Below are 18427 nucleotides of genomic sequence, written 5' to 3'. Positions count from 1 at the left end.
GGCAGAGCCGTCCTGGCCCACCAGCCACTGTACGGTGTCAGAGAACAAAGACACTGAACGGGGCTTGCGACTTCAAAGGCAGCCTTTATTGTGCAGGAGCAGTGTCCCCAGGGTCTGTGCTGGACCCCACCTGGGGCCTGGGAGGCGGAAGCAGGACACTGGCCTGGCAGCCTGAGGGCGGCCGGGCGGAGGTGGCCGTGGGGCTGGGCCCCTCGAGGGAGGGTGGGTAAGTCCGCCCGCGGCCCCCGCCCCCGTAACCTGGGGCCTTCAGGGCAGCCCCAGCCTGAGGACCGGGAATGTCCTTGCCCTCCCGGGGCCCCCCTCAGCCCAGGAGGGACAGGAGTCCCTCTCCCAGTCCCAGACTCGTGGCCCTCACTCGGCCAGCGCTCCAGCCCGCCAAGGAACAGATGGAGGACCAGGGTGTGGAGACAGCAGAGGGGTTCGGGGAGGGTGAGCGCTGAACTGAAGGAGGGCATCGGCCTGGGGTGGGAAGACAGGGAGGGTTGGTCTGCAGCTCGCCCAGTGCTGAGCCGTGGAGGCAGTGTTTGTGGGGCTGCCAGTGGGCAGGGCACAGTGGGCGCTCAGGCTGGGCTCTACCAGAGAGGGTGTCAGGGACCCTGGTTCTCAGGGGCCCCCCAGAAGCCGCCCCTCCCTCAGAGAGACGCCCCAGCACCAGCAGGGGCCGTGGTGGCAGAAGGCAGCCACCAGCCCTACCGCCCGTCTGGAGGCCTGGCCCAGCTGGACACGACTGTGGGAACCAAGAGTCCACAGGGAGCCGCTGGGAGAGAAGCAGGTATGCAGGCCGGGGCCCGGGCAAGCCGGCTCAGGATGGGGCTCCTTGCCACTTGCAGGAACTGGGGGCGTCTCAGGCCTTCTCCCCCTTCTTGGGGGGCCTGAGGCAGCGAGTGGCATGACGCCATGGCCCATCCAGTCCCGCCAGGAAGGGCGCCCATGGTCCCGACTCCATGGACCAGAGGGGCAGGAAGGGTACAAGGTCCCAGAGCACGGCGTGGGCTGGGTGCCAGCAGGTGCCGCATCCTCTGCGGACACCCCGCAGCACCTGCGAAGGTGCCCACGGCACCGCCAGGCCTCGGGCCCCGGAGCTCAGCCCTGCTGGGGGCAGACCCGGGTCTCGTCGGAGCCTGGGATCCGGCGCCCTGATGGTGGCCCCAGGGACCCGGGTGGAGCGGCGTGAGCAGCAGCGGCGTGTCCGTACACAGGTGTGCACTGTGGGCGTGCAGGCCCTGCAGGCCTCTCCCGGCCGGCCCTCCCACCCCCAGGCTGCTGGGGGACAAGCTGGGAAAGAGACTGCCGGGGAGAGCAGGACACCCCGGAGGATGGGCAGGCAGGGGGCCTGGAGACCCTGGCCTCACGCTGGAGGACGGGCAGGGCACGTGGTGGGGACAGGCCGCCCTGGCCCCAGTGGACACAGGCTGCCTCCCCTAGCCGCTCCCGGCACCGTGCGGAGCCTGGTGGCCAGTCGCGTGCCCTGCTCGGGCGAGTGCCCACAGAAGACCCTCCTGACGTCAACCTGAGTGGGGGCAGCTGGGGACCCAGCCTCCGTACCCCGTGCCTCACCCCGCAGCCGCCCCGCGCATTCTCCTCCCCGGATGTGCTCAGCTGCTCCCCTGCCCCTGGCTCAGCAGCCTGTCCTCTGCAGGCAGGCCTGTCCACCCATCCCCTGGCCCACAAGGCCATCAGCCCCTCCTCCGTGAAGGAAGCTCCGGCGGGGGTGGCCTGCAGGCTGGCCTCCTGCCCACCTCCCGGGGAAACGCCCAGCCAGACCTGTGTCTAGAACACAGCATGCACGGCCTGGGCACCCCCGCCAGCCGCCAGCTCCCCCCTCCACCCGGAGTCTCCCGGGCTCCGGCCCAGCGCAGCACCTGCTCCCCGTGCAGGGCAGGGCCCCCTGTCCACGAGGCCCCTCTAAGAGCCTCTGCAGGGGCCCAGGGCCTTCCTGTGAGGGTGGGCGTGTCACCGGTTCCCCAGCTGACAACCGGGTGCCTGTGGAGCCTGGAGACCCAGCACCCCCACCTAACCTCGCTCCTCCAGGGAGCCAGAGAGAGCTGCAGACCACACACTCGAAGAGTTTCGGCTCAAGCAACGATCTTTGTGTTTCACCAGCCAACCTTCCACTCCAGCCTGCCAGGTGCCCTGGGGTCCTGGCCGAGGGGCACAGTGAGGGCCTCGAAACCCCCCAGTGAGCCGTGATGCCCTCTGGGGTGGACGCCATGAGGTCTGCCCACCGGGGCCTGAGCCCTGGGGGCAGGCTGCTGTGGCCCTGCCACTGTGGGGGCAGGTGGCCGAGGCTGGCCTGGAGGGGCGGAAGTCCCTGTGGACCCTTTGTGGACGTCCCCCACGCAGCCATGCTCAAGGCCAGGGCAAGTGCTCTGGGCCTTCCAGCAGCAAGGCTAGCCCAGGAGGTTCCAAGTGCCGCCAACAGAGGGCCTCTGCCGGCCACGCCTCTGAGGACAGGGACCCAGGTGCAGCTCGAGTGGGGGGTGCCCAGACAGCTGCGCATGCGCCTGACAAGCAGTGCTGCAGCTCTGCGGGGCCGGGCAGACTGTGGGCTCTTCGGTGCACATCTGCGGGGTCCCCAGTCCCGGGCACAACGGGGAGGGCCTGGATGGGCGTCAGCTGGACACAAAGTGCTTCCCTCAGACGCGGCAAAGACATGAGGGGCGCAGGCTCCCAGCCCCCGGGGCAGAGCAGGGTCCAGACCCCGCCGGGCCTCCACGAGCCTGGACACGTGGCTGGGCCTCCCTGGGCCGCAGTTTCTCTCCACAGGATGCGGCAGAGCAAGGGTTCCTGGGCCACATGACCCAGCTGTGCCGAGAAACAGACACGCTCCTCACGTTGCTCAGATCAGGATCCCAACAGCGAGGGCCATGAGGTCGCAGGCGGCTGTGCACGAGGGCCGCTGGGCAGCAGGGCGCCCGTCTCATCACCGAGTCTTGCTGCTCACCGGGGGCTCACCCGAGGCCGTCAGACCCTCGGGAGCCAGTGGCGGGCCACCAGCGGACGTGCCGGACGTGAGATCACCTCAGTAGCCATCGTCGTCATCCCCGTCACAGCCGTAATCTGCAGAGTGCGAGGCAGTAACCACGGGGGATGAGGCCCGCCGCCCCAGGAGCGAGTGGGACCCCCGAAGTGCCCCCCATGGCCCCACCGCCAGCCCTGCGGGCCCTGCCCCCACCGACGTGGCCTCGCCGAGCGCCCGCCCGCACACACCGTTGCCGCCCATCATCTGCAGGGCACTGACGCAGGGCTCCCCGTCCTCCTCCTCTGCGTCCTCTTCCTCCGCGTCCTCCTCCGCATGGTAGGACACAGGCCCGCTCTCCACCACGACCACCGCAGGCCTGACACGCTCGGCCTCCAAGGAGCGGGCGCTCGGGAGTGAAGCCTGCAGGTGAGGCGAGGGGCTGGGCAGGTGCGGGCAGGCTCCGGGCCGCTGGGGCAGGGACGCCTGGCTGCAGGGCCTCGGCTCCCAGGGCCCGGCCCCTCTGCCAGGGTGGGCGCACCCTCCAGACACTGTGTGGGCATCCTCTTCCCCAAGGACCCCAGCCCTGGCCCTGCCCCCCGTCAACACACCTCTCCAAGCGCCACCTTCTTCGCCGGCTGCGTGGACACCAACGGCCTCAACCTGGAACAGCGCACAGCGAGGCAGCCTCAGCTCAGGCCGCGCCTCCGCCCGGGAGGACATGGCCCAGAGAGGCCTGCCTCTGACCACACCTGGCCGGGCGTGGAAGCCAGGGACACTGGTCCTGTCCCCAGGGGCCTCAAGCGCTGGCCCCTCACCCCCGGAGCATCCCACAGCCGCCTCCTGCACCCAGGCCTGGCCACCCTCCACTCACCCTGACCCCGCGGGCTGAGCAGGTCGCTGGACAGGCGGGCCGCCCTCTCGGCCTGCTCGCGTCCATGCAGGGCACAGCGGGGAGTGGCTGAGACCCTCAGGCCGCAGCCACCATCGTCCTGCCTGCACTGTGCTGGACACACCCACAACGGACCCCAGAAGAGCCTCTGGCGGTGGACACCCTTCGGGGGGGTCTCTGGCTAGACCGCGGGCAGCCTGCCCCGTCAGCAGCAGGGGCTCAGGGCTCTCACGGGGGCCCTGGCTCCCCGTGGTCCTGGCCAGCGGCCTGGAGGGGAGGGCGGCAGGCGAAGGTACGGCTGTGCCCAGGCTCCTTGGCAAGGGCCACCCCACAGGCAGGGTGCATCAGCGGAGTGGGAGGAAGGCCAGAGGGGCAGGTCTACATCTTGGGCACCCCTCTCGACACGCCCCACAGCCATTCACATGCCACCCTGTGGGTGGCCAGGCCTCTAAGCAGGGCCTGCAGGCACCAGGGACGCTGACGGAGGAGGGGGAGGGTGGGGTCAGCCCCACAGAGCCCAGCACCACCTGCCCCCTGGGAGCGGCCAGGCGGGGGCACGCCAACCAGTCTTGGGCCTGATGGGAGCCCAGGGGGCGGGCACGCAGAGCTGCCTGGACCTGTCCACGCAGGGCGGCCCACCGGCCCCAACGAGGAGGGCCCCATGGCCGCGCTGCCGTCTTCCCCCAGCCCCTCCGGCCTCGTCAGTGGTCTCCTCTCCCAGGGTGGGGTAGTGCGGGGGCTTCCAGGAGCCCCTGGGTGGGGAACAGGCCCGGCCCGCCCCGTTTCTTCAGTCAGGACCGCCTCTGATGCTGTGGGCCCCGTCCAAGGCTGGACCCCCACTCAGCTCCCCGCCAGGGTGGCAGGAGCTCCGGACACCGGCACTGGTCTCTGGCACACGGGTGGTGAGCGACCCCAGCCTGCCCCCCAGGCCCATCCGGTGCGGCACCTTTTGCCTGCGCTGGTCGAGGGGTCAGGCCGGCTTCTCCTGGAAGACGTCTTCCGCCGTGACAGCCTCCGGGCACTGGTCCACTCCGGGGGCCGGGCGGCCTCCCCCTGGGGGCCCGTGTCCTCCCCGGGTGAGGGGCCGTGCTCCCGGGGAGGGGGGCTGTCCTCCCCGGGCGGGCCGCCCCCGGCGTCCAGGCCTCGCAGCACGCTGTAGTTGATCTTGCTGGAGATCTTCTTCTGTTCCAGCATCTTCTCGATGGCCTCCCCGGCCGTGCTGGCCTGGATCGGCTCCCGGCGCTTGCAGGACTTCTTGGGCTTGAGGGAAACACAGAAGTTATGCTTGCTGTGGGCCCTGGTTCTATGAACCGGCCAGGTGCCAGTCAGGACGTAGGGGGCACCAGCTGGACTCCTGGGAAGGAGACTCATGCCGTCAGGGCTGGCTGGGGCCTCTCACCCTCCCCAGAGAGACGGGCCCCTGGGTGGCCAGCGCTGCCCTCTGCCCACCGAGCAGCCCCCAGCTGTCCTGCGCCTCAAGCGGGACCACCCAGCGAGAGCCTGACAGCACAGCCCAGAGGCGAGCACGGCTGGGCGCGCGCGCGGGGTGGGGGCGAGCACGGCTGGGCCCGCGCGCGGGGTGGGGGCGAGCACGGCTGGGCCCGCGCGCGGGGTGGGGGCGAGCACGGCTGGGCCCGCGCGCGGGGTGGGGGCGAGCACGGCTGGGCCCGCGTGCGGGGTGGGGGCGAGCACGGCTGGGCCCGCGTGCGGGGTGGCGGCGAGCACGGCTGGGCCCGCGTGCGGGGTGGGGGCGAGCACGGCTGGGCCCGCGTGCGGGGTGGGGGCGAGCACGGCTGGGCCCGCGTGCGCGTGCGGGGTGGGGGCGAGCACGGCTGGGCCCGCGTGCGGGGTGGGGGCGAGCACGGCTGGGCCCGCGTGCGCGTGCGGGGTGGGGGCGAGCACGGCTGGGCCCGCGCGCGGGGTGGGGGCGAGCACGGCTGGGCCCGCGTGCGGGGTGGGGGCGAGCACGGCTGGGCCCGCGTGCGGGGTGGGGGCGAGCACGGCTGGGCCCGCGTGCGCGTGCGGGGTGGGGGCGAGCACGGCTGGGCCCGCGTGCGGGGTGGGGGCGAGCACGGCTGGGCCCGCGTGCGGGGTGGGGGCGAGCACGGCTGGGCCCGCGTGCGGGGTGGGGGCGAGCACGGCTGGGCCCGCGTGCGCGTGCGGGGTGGGGGCGAGCACGGCTGGGCCCGCGTGCGCGTGCGGGGGCGAGCACGGCTGGGCCCGCGTGCGGGGTGGGGGCGAGCACGGCTGGGCCCGCGTGCGGGGTGGGGGCGAGCACGGCTGGGCCCGCGTGCGGGGTGGGGGCGAGCACGGCTGGGCCCGCGTGCGGGGTGGGGGCGAGCACGGCTGGGCCCGCGTGCGGGGTGGGGGCGCTCACCTTGTGCTCCTTGTAGATACCCAGCTCTCTCTCCTTTGCAATTCTCGCTTCTTTCTCTGAAAGACCAAGGAGTGGGGTCAGCGAGGCCCGCGTCCCGGGCACCTGGGCGGGCACCGGGCGGCCACTCACCCTTCTGCTCCCGCAGGTACTCGGCATTCTCCCGCATCCACAGCTCAGCCTTCACGCGGGCTTCTGCCTCGTTCAGGATGTACTGGGGCAGAGCACAGGGTCACTCAGAGGGCATGCCCAGAGCTCATCCACAAGCGTGCCCGCTTCGTGCATGCCAGTCAGGAAGCAGGCCTCCGATCCGAGAAGGAACGTGTGCGGAGTCCGGGCTGACGGCTCGCCATACCCTGCCCTCCCTAGGCCAGCCTGGGGGCTGCACCCTCCCCAGCAGCTCACAGGCCCCAGGCACAGGAGCCAGGCCAGCCAGACTGCAGGCTCAAGGGTCGCAGAGAAGGAGCTGCGCTGATGGCACGACACCAGCTGAAGAGCCAGCGGCGGCCGCAGGCCCGAGGCAACTGGTGACAAATCAGGGGAAAGGCTTCCCGCTGCCCGCGGACGAGCACTGCCGGGCAGCCTCCTCGGAGCCCACCCAACAGCAGGCCTGGGACCTGGGACGTGGAGGTGCAGCCCCGGCCCACGGGCCCCCCAGGGATGCAGCCCCGGCCCACGCCCCGGCCAGCCCGCCCGGGCGCCCCACGAGCAGGCAGCACCTACCCGGTCGATTTCCAGGTCGTCGATGCCGCTCAGGTCCAGCTCCCCGTCCCCGCAGGCATCCTCTGGGGGGAAGCACAGGCTGGACTCAGGCTCGGCCTCCCGTGAAAATGCGCACAGCTCAGCCGGGGCGGCTCCAAGTCGCTCCCACCGTGCTGCTCCCAGGGCCTCGTGGAGGAAGCAACTCTGACCCGGAGCAGACCCTGTCCTCACGCTCCTTATGGAGGAGCTTCTCAACAACATTCCTGGGTGGGGGCCCCAGGGAGCCTCCATGACCATGCTGAGGACCCCCAGACCTGTGGGCCGCCACCCTCCTGCCCCTGCTGGGCCAGCACTGCCCTCCATGCGGCCCAGAAACGGGGGCGCCTCCTGTCAGCTGCCCGCCCCTCACTGCCCGCAGTGGGGGCCCTGCTCTCAGCTCCAGCCAGGACGGCCTCTCTCTGCCCCCGGGCCCCCATGCGAGCCCTCTACCCAGTGCCCTCGCACAGCAGCCCTGGGGGGTGCGGCCTGCTAGTGCCCAGCAGGTGCACCAGGTCTGCGTCAGGCCCCCATCCACTCCCAGGGCAGGCGCACCTACAGGGCACAACGGGGGCATCGAACAGCGTCCCGCTCATAAGGTCTCCTCACATAGAGGCTGAGCCCTTGGTGCCCAGGGAGAGGAGGTCATGCTTGCATGAGACACAAGGGACCCAGGCCTGCCTTCCTCATGGGGAGGGCCCCGCGGGCACCAGAGCCCAGCAAACAGTACCCATCTGTCCAGTGGAGAGGCTGCCCTCGACCGACACCTCCCCACCAGGCTGACGCAGGGGACAGGCAGGGGTGCCAGTCTGCCCCAGTGGGCCCCCTGTGACACATGGCTTTGGCTTCCTGCACTGAGGGGCAAGAAGGAGACTGGCCGCAGCCCACCACACTGCGGGCCCGGGCCAGTGCAGGAGGGCCGCGGAGACACTGCAAGTGCTCCGGGCACCCAGCTGTCAGCACAGCCCCTCCCGAACCCGCCCTCACACAAGGCTGCCCCTCAGCAGCGCCCACGGCGGGGGGCGGGGCCATGACCCAGATGGGAACGCCCTCGCCCGCCCCCCAACCCCCAGCACTCACTGGGCTCGTGGCTCGGGGAGGAGATGCACTCTCGGATGGAGTCCGAGATGCCCAGGCTGGCCGCCGTGGGCAGAGGCCCGAGCAGGGACTCCAGGGCCGGGGGCCTCCTGCCCTCCTGGGGGACCCCCGCTGCCTCCGAGCCGCCGGGGACACCGCCTCCGAGCAGCTCCTGGTAGAAGTCCTTGTTCAGGTGGCTGGCCGCGGCCTCCAGCTCCTCATCCTCGGTGTCCTCCTCTCCACACAAGCTGGACGTGGAGTCCTCAACGGAGCCTAGGACACACGTGCACATGCCCCCTGTCAACCGGGCAGGAGGCCGGACTGCCACCCGGGAAAGAGTGTTTCCACACAGCTGCACACATTCCCAACGGCGGGCCTGGCCCCAGGGCACCCACACCACACACGCAACGCCAAAGCTGAGTTACGTCAGACACGAACCTAACAGCTGCGAGTATAAACGTTTCTGAGAAAAGATGGAGGATAGGAAAAAATGCCGACTCCAGCACCGATAAACCAGATTTCATCAGAGACGGGACTCTACTGTGAAAGACACTGTTCAGGAAGACAAAAAGACAAGCTGCAGACTCATCTGCAAATCACATGTTTGACAAGGACTTGCCTCTGGAATGTGTGCACAACTCTGAGAACACAGCCCCGTCACAGCCGGGCGAACGACGCGAGCAGAGACCAGCAGAGGCGTCGCGGGCGGTCACAGCGCAAGGGCCGACACCACGCGCCTGGGGCTGCCGCGTCGGGAAGCAGCTTCTGAACCACCCGACCACGTCTCCCCCACCCAGCAACGCCACTCCCCCACATTTACCCTCGAGAAAAGGAAGCAAAGACTGACATGAATGTTCACAGGGGTTTACACGCAACTGTCCAGGACTGCAAATAACCCAGATCCTTTGTGTGGATCACAACAAACTGTGGAAAACTCTTAAAGAGATGGGAATACTAGACCACCTGACCTGCCTCCTGAGAAATCTGAATGCAGGTCAAGAAACAACAGTTAGAACTGGACATGGAACAACAGACTGCTTCCAAATAGGTGAAGGAGTACATCAAGGCTGTATATTGTCACCCTTCTTATTTAGCTCATGCGCACAGTACATCATGAGAAACGCTGGGCTGGATGAAGCACAAACTGGAATCAAGACTGCCGGGAGAAATATCAATAACCTCAGATATGCAAATGACACCACCTTTATGGCAGAAAGCGAAGAGGAACTAAAGGGCCTCCTGATGAAAGTGAAAGAGGAGAATGAAAATGTTGGCTTAATACTCAACATTCAGAAAACTTAAGATCATGGCATCTGGTCCCATCACTTCATGGCAAACAGATGGGGAAACAATGGAAACAGGGGCTTCATTTTTGGGGGGCTCCAAAATCACTGCAGATAGTGACTACAGCCATAAAATTAAGATGCTTGCTCCCTGGAAGAAAAGCTATGACCAACCTAGACATCATATTGAAAAGCAGAGACATTAGTTTGCCAACAGAGGTCTGCCTAGTCAAGGCTATGGTTTTTCCAGGAGTCATGTATGGATGTGAGAGTTGGACCATAAAGAAAGCTAAGAGCTGAACAATTGATGCTTTTAAACTGTGGTGTTGGAGAAGACTCTTGAGAGTCCCTTGGACTTGAAGGAGATCCAACCAGTCCATCCTACAGGAAATCAGTCCTGAATATTCATTGGAAGGACTGATGCTGAAGCTGAAACTCCAATTCTTTGGCCCCTTGTTGCAAAGAACCAACTCTTTTGAAAAGACCCTGATGCTGGGAAAGATTGAAGGCAGGAGGAGAAGGAGACGACAGAGGATGAGATGGCTGGATGGCATCCCCGACTCAATGTACATGAGTTTGGGTAGGCTCTGGGAGTAGTTGGTGATGGACAGGGAGGCCTGGCGTGCTGCAATCCACAGGGTCACAAAGAGTCGGACAGGACTGAGCGACTGAACTGACTTCCATCCAGGACCGGACACTCGGGATCCCTGCTCCAGCGAGGACTGACAGGCGATGGACCTCTCAGAGTAACAGCACTGAGTGAAAAAGCCAGAGAAGAAACGATCCCGCTCACAGAAAATTCTAGACACGACTAACTTCCGGCCGCAGGAGGCAGCTGCACACTGGCCTGGGCGCCCTCGCGGCCCCTCGCCTGGAAGCCCACCCTGCCTCCGCCTGTGTCGCCAGCAGCCCGTGGGGCGGCCGGCAGAGCTGGGACACTGGCCACCCACTCGGCCCGCCGCGGGGCCCCAGAGCTCAGGGCCCTGCACACACGTAGCGTGGCCTCCGGAGGGATGGACTCGACGGCGTGTGCGGCAACTTCCTCCCCCACCGGTCCCCCAGCACCCGGCCTCCTCTCCTCGCTGCGGAGCTGCGGTTCCCCCCAGGCCGGCCATCCTGCGACAGGGCGGAGCCGCTTGGAAGCCAGGGGTCAGAGGAACGAGTCCACACCCAGGAAGGCAGACCAGGAGCGAGGGTGGGGTGGGACGTGGAGACAGTCCCGGTAACCAGCGGCGGGCACGGAGGAGGACGTGTCCCAGATGCTCTGGTCAGGAGCAGCCATGAGAAGCTGGACCTGGGGCAGACCGGCGGTCCCTCAACAGCACTTGGTAAGCGCAAGCAGGGAGAGCGAGCCCAGCCCTGTGGCTGCGTGGCTGCAAGCAGGTGCTGGCCCAGAATCAGAGGCCTCCAGAGACCACGTGAAGAAAACCCGCGGACAGAACACACGCTTCCCGAGGCCCAGAGAGCGCCTTGTGAAAGGCGCGTGAGCAGACACAGGGCAGCCGGGCCCTCGTGGGGAGAGAGGTCCAGGCTGGGCCAGAGAGCAGAGCCCCACTGTGTCCAGAGGGGGACACGGGCTGGGGGCTGGGAGGCAGGGTGCCAGGGCAGAGACCACCAGGCGTGCACACAGGCCCACGGGGGCACCCAGCACCGAAAACCAGCTGGCCTCGGCCGAGACCACCTCTGCCTGTGGGAGGGTCACACAGCTGACAGTGTGGACGGGGGGGCACCCCAGAGGACACGGAGCCCAGCCCTGGTGGACGGAGCCCAGGGGGCCTGTTCCCCAAGCACTGCAGGCATCTCCAACCAACGGACCTGTGGCCACAACACGGTGGTGCCAAGGAGGGAGAGCGCCAGCAAAGCACCCCGTCCCCAGGCGGCACGAGTGTGGGGCCCACCCCCCACTGCTGGAGGAAAGTGGCAGGGTGGCAACCTCAGGGGGAGACGCTGCGGAGGTCAGAACCGAGGGCAGAAGTCGCCGGCACAGCGCAGAGAGGTTGCAGGGTGCACGAATCAGCTCAAGAGCTGCCTCAGTGGGAAATCGGTAACGAGCCCGGAAAACGAGGACAAGGCACAGCAGACACGTGCGGACAGCACAGGAAACCGCCAGACAGACAGCACTGTCGGGAGCGGCACGAGGCGCGCGGTGCTCACGCTGCGGACAGGGTGGCCCAGGCGTCCTGGGGGCACTGAGGCTGGCTGCAGGGCACCCAGGCCAGCGTGACCCCAGGCTGGGGGAGGCTGGCAGCGGGAGGGGCCGGGCGCAGGCAGACTGAGGGGCAGCTGCAGACACAGCGGGACTCACCGTCTTTCGTCAGGCTGGCGAGCGCCCCCTTGGCCTTGGGCCGACTGTTTTCTAGCTCAATCTCAATGGCATCCTGGTAGGTGGTTATTTCACCTGAAGCAGTAAGTTAAAAGCAAAAAGTGATCATGAACTCCGTCCTGTAAGGCCCTGCAGCCTCTGTTCAGGGAGACGGGCGGTTACCTTCCACGGCCTCCAGCTGTTTCGACAGGACTTGTTCAAGCTGGAAAGGAAGCGCACAAGCGTTTAGTGACGGGTGAGACCAGGCCGCAGGCACTGCAGGCCTCTTGGCCCCAGGTAGGGCCCCACCCCGACAGGAGGGATGCAGCTTCAGGCCAGACAGACGCTGGGCCCTGCAGGAAGGAAGCTTCCCTGAGAAACGGTGCTGGAGCGCTTGGGTGGCCTGGGGAGACCCCACGAACAGATGAGCGGACCTGGGGCCCAGGAGGGATTGTGCCCAGTGCAGCCCACCCCGCCACCACCCCTTGACTGGTTTCAGCGCCCCATCCACCTCTCCCGGGGCTGTGCACGGACGCACGCCCTCGTCAGTCTTCGTAATGAAGCCACTGTCTCAAAGGAAGAGCGGAACGGTGAGGGCAGAGGCTGCGCGCGGGGCCCACCTGCTTCAGCCGCAGTTTCCTCTGCCCAGCCGTGTAGGACGGGGGGTCGCACTCCTCCTCCAAGTCAATTTTCATAAACTCGTCCACGGTCAGCTGACTGGTGGGCGTGTCTTCAAACTCCGTGAGCCTGAAGCACAGGGAAGAAAGGGAATCTGGCACCCCCGAGCAGCATATTAACCAGCACCCAGTTAGTGAAACGCCCCTCGGGGGTCATGGGCCCCCAGCCCGGCGCCTGCACACACGCAGCTGTGCAGACGGGGCCCAGGCCTGCCCAGCAGCCTCTCGGTCCTGCTGACTGTGAAGGCTGGCTTCCCTGGGAGCCAAGGGCAGGGCCCCCAGGGAGACCCCGGGAAGGAGGCCCCCAGTCCCAGGCCGTCACCGCACACAGGGCTCCTGCGTGGCAGTGAGTCCAACCATGATCAATTCTTGCCCATTTCCCATGTCCAAGTGTTTAATAGGAGAATCTATAAGGAGAACTAGAGGTCAAATAAGCAAACCAAACTGCCTCCGCTTTGACAGTTGCCGTAGAACACGGCCTCAGCTGAACCACAGCCATCAGGGGCCCCCAGCTCGGGCTGAGTGGGCTGCAGATGAGCAGCCAGCGACCCGCTCAGCCCAGGCTGCGTGGCGCTCCGGCCGGAGCAGCCGCAATGACCCTGGGAACTCACTGCCCAAGAAGCAGCTCGCCGGCTGCTCCAGGAAGGGACAGCGGCCGCCTCTGCAGGTCACGCTGGCTGCGCTGGCCAGGGGACGGGCACGGCCGCTCTCAGCACCGATTCCTGACCTGTGAGTCAGGGTGACCTCACAAGCCACTGGCCCCCTCAACCCCAGGTGGAAGAAAGGGGCCGCCACACGGACAGAGACGCTGCAGAGGGGGGCTGCCGGGGCTCCAGGCGGCCCAGAACCACCCACCTCTTGCGCAGAGTGGACTCGCACACCTTGACCACGCTGATGACCTCCTTGACGGTTCTCCGGAAATCATGCATCCTGGCTGCAACCAGAAGCGCTGGGGAGAAACACAGGGAATTCAGAAAGGGGACAACCCAGCGACCCCAGGAGCGTCCCTGGGCAGACGGCCATGACCCGCCGCGGGGCTCCGCCGACCCCAGGGGCGTCCCTGGGCAGCCCCCACGATGGGGGCTCCGGGAGCCAGGGTGGCACCAACTTGCTCTCCTCCTGTGGGAGGTGCTGCAGGCCCGTGCCTGTGAGAACGCCCAGGAGGGCTCGCTGCGCCGCAGGCGACTACACAACAGTCTTAAAAACGTGGAAGATGCTGCATCACAGTCTCCTTTCTTAAAAGTAACAATTAAAATACACTTTGAGGATTTTGTGTAACCTCTCAAAGCAAACGTGTGCGCTGAGCTGACTCGCATGGGAACCTCGAGGAGAGACAGAGTGGGCCCCGGTGTGCTGCGCATGGTGACCACAACCGGCTGCCCTGAGGAAAGACCTGGCTCTGGGCTGCAGGCTCGGAGCTGGACATGCCCCTGAGCAACACTGACCCTGTGGGGCCGGGAGGGACAGCGAGGGCCGGTGGGTGGCTCCAGGTCCCAGGGTGTCGGGAACAGCAGGAGGGTCGTCTGTGGGCACCTGCCAGCCAGAGGGGAGCCCAGACCACAGTCCTGAGGGGAACAGGGAGCGCCCGGAAGGAAGCGCGGTGCTACAGCAACGCCTCAGCACGGCTGCGCCTCAAGCCAGGCCTCGGGTCAAGGCTGGGAAGCCTGGAGTCCCCTTGGCTTGAGGGTCCTGCCCGCTCCCCACGGCCGAGGAGGCCAATGGGGAGCAGGCAGAGCCCTTGAGGGCTGGGTTAGGACCAGGCAGGTGTAGCTGGGAGGCAGCTCTGGGGAGAACCCACCTGCAGCAGCCCAGCCCGCTGAAGGGTGAGCACAGGCCACGCTCGCACACAGCCGTGGGGCCCAGCCAGCCCAACCCCGCATGCCCATCCCCACCCCGCACACCGATACCTGCCCCGCAGAGCCCCGAGGGGCGGCGGCCCGTGTGCATCCAGTCCCTCTTCATCCTCTGCAGCAGCCTCAGGGCCGTCATGGACACCTCATGGTTCTTTTCGCCAAACTCCAGCAGGTGGGCAAAGCGTGGGATGTACAGGCAGGGGTCTGCGGAAGACACGCACCTCAGCGTGGCCCTGAGGAAACGCACCCCTCTGCCCCCCAGCTGGGGCCTCTCTCGCCCGTCTGCCACACAAGCTCCTGGGGGCCCCCTTTCCCTGACATGAGCCCCCGGGACAGGCAGCCTCAGGAGCAGCTGAGGACACTGCAGCTGGCGGGCAGGACGGGCATGCCCTGCCGTGTGAGGTGGGGCCAGGCCTGCGTGCTCGCTGCTCAGGCCCCGGCAGAAGCACACAGGCCCGTGGGCTGCTTTGTGGGCATTCTGCGGATTTCCAGGGAGGCTGAGCAAATTCTTACACATTCATTTTCTGCATTTACTCTTGTGGAACAGCAGCTTAGACCTTCTGCCTTCTTGTCTGTAAGTGTGTGTGCACACCTGTTAAGTGAACGTCTCCCTCTCGCTGAGGGAGGCCAGCCTGGCTGGGTGGGATGGGAGCCACCCGTACGCGCGCCCTCTCTGTGCTTACCAGCACCTTCCCCGCGCTGCTCCGGGCTCCAAGCGTCACAGAACGGACAGAACCAGCTGAGCAACCAACCTGGCTAGCTGTCAGGCCTGCCACAGATAATGAGGAAACCATCTGGGGTTCTGTGACCGAGTCCTGGGCTGAAACCTCCTTTGGACACAATCATCAAGCAAGCCTGTGCTTCTCGGGGCATGGTGGAGGCCTGAGGAGCAGGCTCCAGGAGGGAGGCCCAGCAGAGAAGGGGCTGGCCGGCTCCCCTCACGTGTCCGACTGCAGCGCAAGCAGCGGCAGCAGAGACCCTGGCCCTGACCAGCACCCAGCACCGTCCTCCTGGGCTTGGCTGCGTCTGTGAGGGCCTTGGGGGTGGCTCTGGCCCCTGGCGGCCCCGAGATCCTACAGGCAGCTCTTCCATCCTGTCAGCCTTGGCTCGCAGAAAGGACCAGGGAAGGTTTCTGAGGACACAGACTGGCCGCCTGGAAGCAGCATGGGTCCCCCAAGGCCCACGGGATCCAGGCAGGCCCTCTCTGCTCTGACGGCAAGACTGGCGGGAGTGGCACCTCCAGCCGATCCCAACAGCCAACAGCGCAGCCAAGAGAGCAAACAAGCAGGGGAGCCGCGGGGGATGAGGCGGAGCCCCGCAGGGGCGCTCTCCCGCACACGCCTCCCCCATGCTTGCTGTACACCCGGGGCAGGGAGGCGCTGGCCCCACGACGAGGAAGGGAGCCTGGCCAAGGGGAAGCAGCCGCCCCCCCGACCCTCGCCGTCCTCAACAGACCCTCAAAGCGCCCAGCCTCCTCCTCCCGTCTGCCCAGTGAGGCTCCCCTCCACTGCCTGCAGGACCCGCGCACGGCCAGCCGGCCACAGCGTGTCCTCTGCCACTCCCAAGTACACTTCCTTTGCTGATGAGAGAGCTGGCTGGTTTAGGCTGATAGCAGGCAGTTACTACCACTTAACCCCTTCAAAAGACACTGTACAACCCGCATGGCAGAGTCACGGGGTCTAGGCAGTCTGGAGCTTCACCCACTTCCACTGTGGGTATGTTGGAGTTTTGGGGGTGATTTGATTATGGGAAAAAAACATATATCTTAGAAGTATAACTACTAACATTTGTAAATATTTTTTAATAAAACAAAACATATCAGAACTGAGGATTAAATTACATGCATAGTAAAAGATCTTATCTTGATTTGAGTGCAACTTTGACACTAATTATTCCTAAAATAGAAACCCGTAAGCCTAAAAGTACTCGGAAAATTCAAGACAAATATGCCAGCAGCCTGGGGTAGGTGTGAAGTGGCTGGGGCATTTAATGTAGGGAAACGAAGAAAAGCTGGGAGAAAATGAGAAGCCTTGAGTATAGATTACACGACGGAAGCTAAATTCCCCAGTGCTCAGACGCTCGGTCGTGTCCGGCTTTCTGTGGCCCAATGGACTGTAGTCCACCAGGCTCCTCTGTCCATGGGATTTTCCAAGCAATAATACTGGAGTGGGTTGCCATTTCCTACTCCAGAAATTCCCTAGTGGGCTTGGACAAAAACTCTAAATCCAGGATGCAGTGTTCATACGAGGCAGTTACAAGTAATGCAAAAGGTCAAGATCAAAAGGCCATTCTGGGCCCCTGAAGCAGGGTCACCAGGAGGAGAAGGGCAGCTGTGAAGGGCACAGCAACACAGGACCCAAGGCAAGGGAGGTGCGGGGGCCAGGGCGAGCATGTTATGATGGAAAGGACCCAACATCTTAAAGGACACAGGACAGTCACACACCTGTAAGACACACGGACTCAGAAAGTACTAAATAAAGCAAAACTGCTAGAAACAGACGTTTCCACACTTGATGTAAGATTTTAACATAACCACAATGATGTGGGATTTTTAACACAAGTCTCTCAAATTCAACAGCCTGGCTAGTGGGGGAAATACCAAACGGGAAACCGGATGCCACCACAGGTCCAGCTCAACAGCTGACTCTTAAAGTCAACGCCCGATAAAGAGCGATCATCCTTTCCCAAAGTCTGCAGAACAGTTATAAAAACTGACCGTGTAGTAAAGAAACTCCCTGCTGCTGCTGCTAAGTCACTTCAGTCGTGTCCAAGTCTGTGCGACCCCATAGACGGCAGCCTACCAGGCTCCGCCGTCCCTGGGATTCTCCAGGCAAGAACACTGGAGTGGGTTGCCATTTCCTTCTCCAGTGCAGGAAAGTGAAAAGTGAAAGTGACGTCGCTCAGTTGTGTCCGACTCCTAGCGACCCCATGGACTGCAGCCCACCAGGCTCCTCCATCCGTGGGATTTTCCAGGCAAGAGTACTGGAGTGGGGTGCCATTGCCCTCTCCAAAAGAAACTCCCTACATCTGAGAGAACAGAAATGTCACAGGACATGTCCTTTGATCTGAAGCACAAGAAAACTAAACATTAGAAGAAAAAGACACACAGCTCCCTCAGTGCCGACTCTTAGCGACCCCATGGACTGCAGCCTACCAGGCTCCTCCGTCCATGGGATTTTCCAGGCAAGAGTACTGGAGTGGGGTGCCATTGCCTTCTCCAATGGAATACTACTCCTCCATAAAAAAGAATGAGATAATACATTTGCGGCAACATGGATGGATCTGGACACGATCATACCAAGTGAAGTAACGGCCTTGCTTATATGTGGAATATTTTTCTTAAAAAAACATACAAATGAACTTATTTACAAAAGAGACTCACAGAGGTAGAAAACTTAAGGTTACCAAAGGAGAAGGGGCGGCAGGGAAGGGATAAATTAGAAAATTGAAATTAACACATACATACTACCATATATATAACATACAAAACCAGCGAGAACCTACTATATAGAGCGCAGGGCCCTATACTCAGCGTTTGTGCTTGTGTGTGTGTGCGTGTCTGTGCACGTGTGCACGCTCAGTTGCCTCTGACTCTTTACAACCCCATGGATCTTAGTCCATTAGGCTCCTCTGACGATGGGATTTCCCAGGCAAGAGTACTGGAATTGGGGTGCCATTTCCTACTCCACGGGATTTGTACCGATAAGGGAAAAGGACCTGAAAAGGCGTACAGGCGTATGCTAGTGCCAAGTGCTGCGCCGCGTCAGTCGTGCCCGACTCTGTGCGGCCCCATAGACGGCAGCCCACCAGGCCCCGCCGTCCCTGGGACTCTCCAGGCAAGAACACTGGAGTGGGTTGCCATTTCCTTCTCCAATGCATGAAAGTGAAACGTGAAAGTGAAGTCGCTCAGTCGTGTCCGACTCCTAGCGACCCCATGGACTGCAGCCCACCAGGCTCCTCCGTCCCTGGGATTTGCCAGGCAAGAGTACTGGACTGGGTATATACATATACAAAACTGCCTCATGGAGCTGTATACCCGAGTCACACAATACTGTAAACTAATGATACTTTGTTCATTAACAGTATTAAATTTAAAAGAAAGTTAATTAAAAAACCCCCAGAGACTTCCTTGGTGGTCCAGTTGTTAAGACTACGTATTTCCAACGCAGGGGGATGCAGGGTTCAATCCCTGGTTGGGAAACTAAGCTCCCTTCTGCCAACCGGTGTGGAAAAACAGCAACAACAACAACA

General features: G+C 64.1%; 1 protein-coding gene across 9 annotated transcripts in view; it reads right to left on the bottom strand.

The window, feature by feature from the left end:
* Positions 1-2089: 2089 nt before the first annotated feature.
* Positions 2090-18427, bottom strand: part of BRF1 (BRF1 RNA polymerase III transcription initiation factor subunit) — a 51591-nt gene continuing 35253 nt past the window's right edge. For 5 of the 9 annotated variants that reach the window (XM_044933342.1, XM_044933339.1, XM_044933338.1 and 2 more), the window contains 14 exons: positions 14231-14380; positions 13769-13888; positions 13179-13272; positions 12267-12393; positions 11830-11869; positions 11650-11742; positions 8065-8334; positions 6970-7031; positions 6379-6460; positions 6250-6305; positions 4819-5132; positions 3592-3643; positions 3232-3403; positions 2090-3081 (listed from right to left, as the gene is read on the bottom strand). In XM_044933342.1, coding sequence (XP_044789277.1) covers positions 3044-3081; positions 3232-3403; positions 3592-3643; positions 4819-5132; positions 6250-6305; positions 6379-6460; positions 6970-7031; positions 8065-8334; positions 11650-11742; positions 11830-11869; positions 12267-12393; positions 13179-13272; positions 13769-13888; positions 14231-14380 — 1670 coding nt within the window. In that variant the 3' untranslated portion in view covers positions 2090-3043. Of the gene's footprint in view, positions 3082-3231; positions 3404-3591; positions 3644-4818; positions 5133-6249; positions 6306-6378; positions 6461-6969; positions 7032-8064; positions 8335-11649; positions 11743-11829; positions 11870-12266; positions 12394-13178; positions 13273-13768; positions 13889-14230; positions 14381-14689; positions 17034-18427 lie in introns of those variants that run through there. The other 4 variants (XM_044933341.1, XM_025277463.2, XM_044933344.1 and 1 more) reach the window with 3 other exon arrangements.

Source organism: Bubalus bubalis, chromosome 20 (assembly GCF_019923935.1).
Source record: "Bubalus bubalis isolate 160015118507 breed Murrah chromosome 20, NDDB_SH_1, whole genome shotgun sequence".
NCBI lineage: Eukaryota > Metazoa > Chordata > Mammalia > Artiodactyla > Bovidae > Bubalus > Bubalus bubalis.
This window is presented reverse-complemented; position numbering and strand designations above follow the sequence as displayed.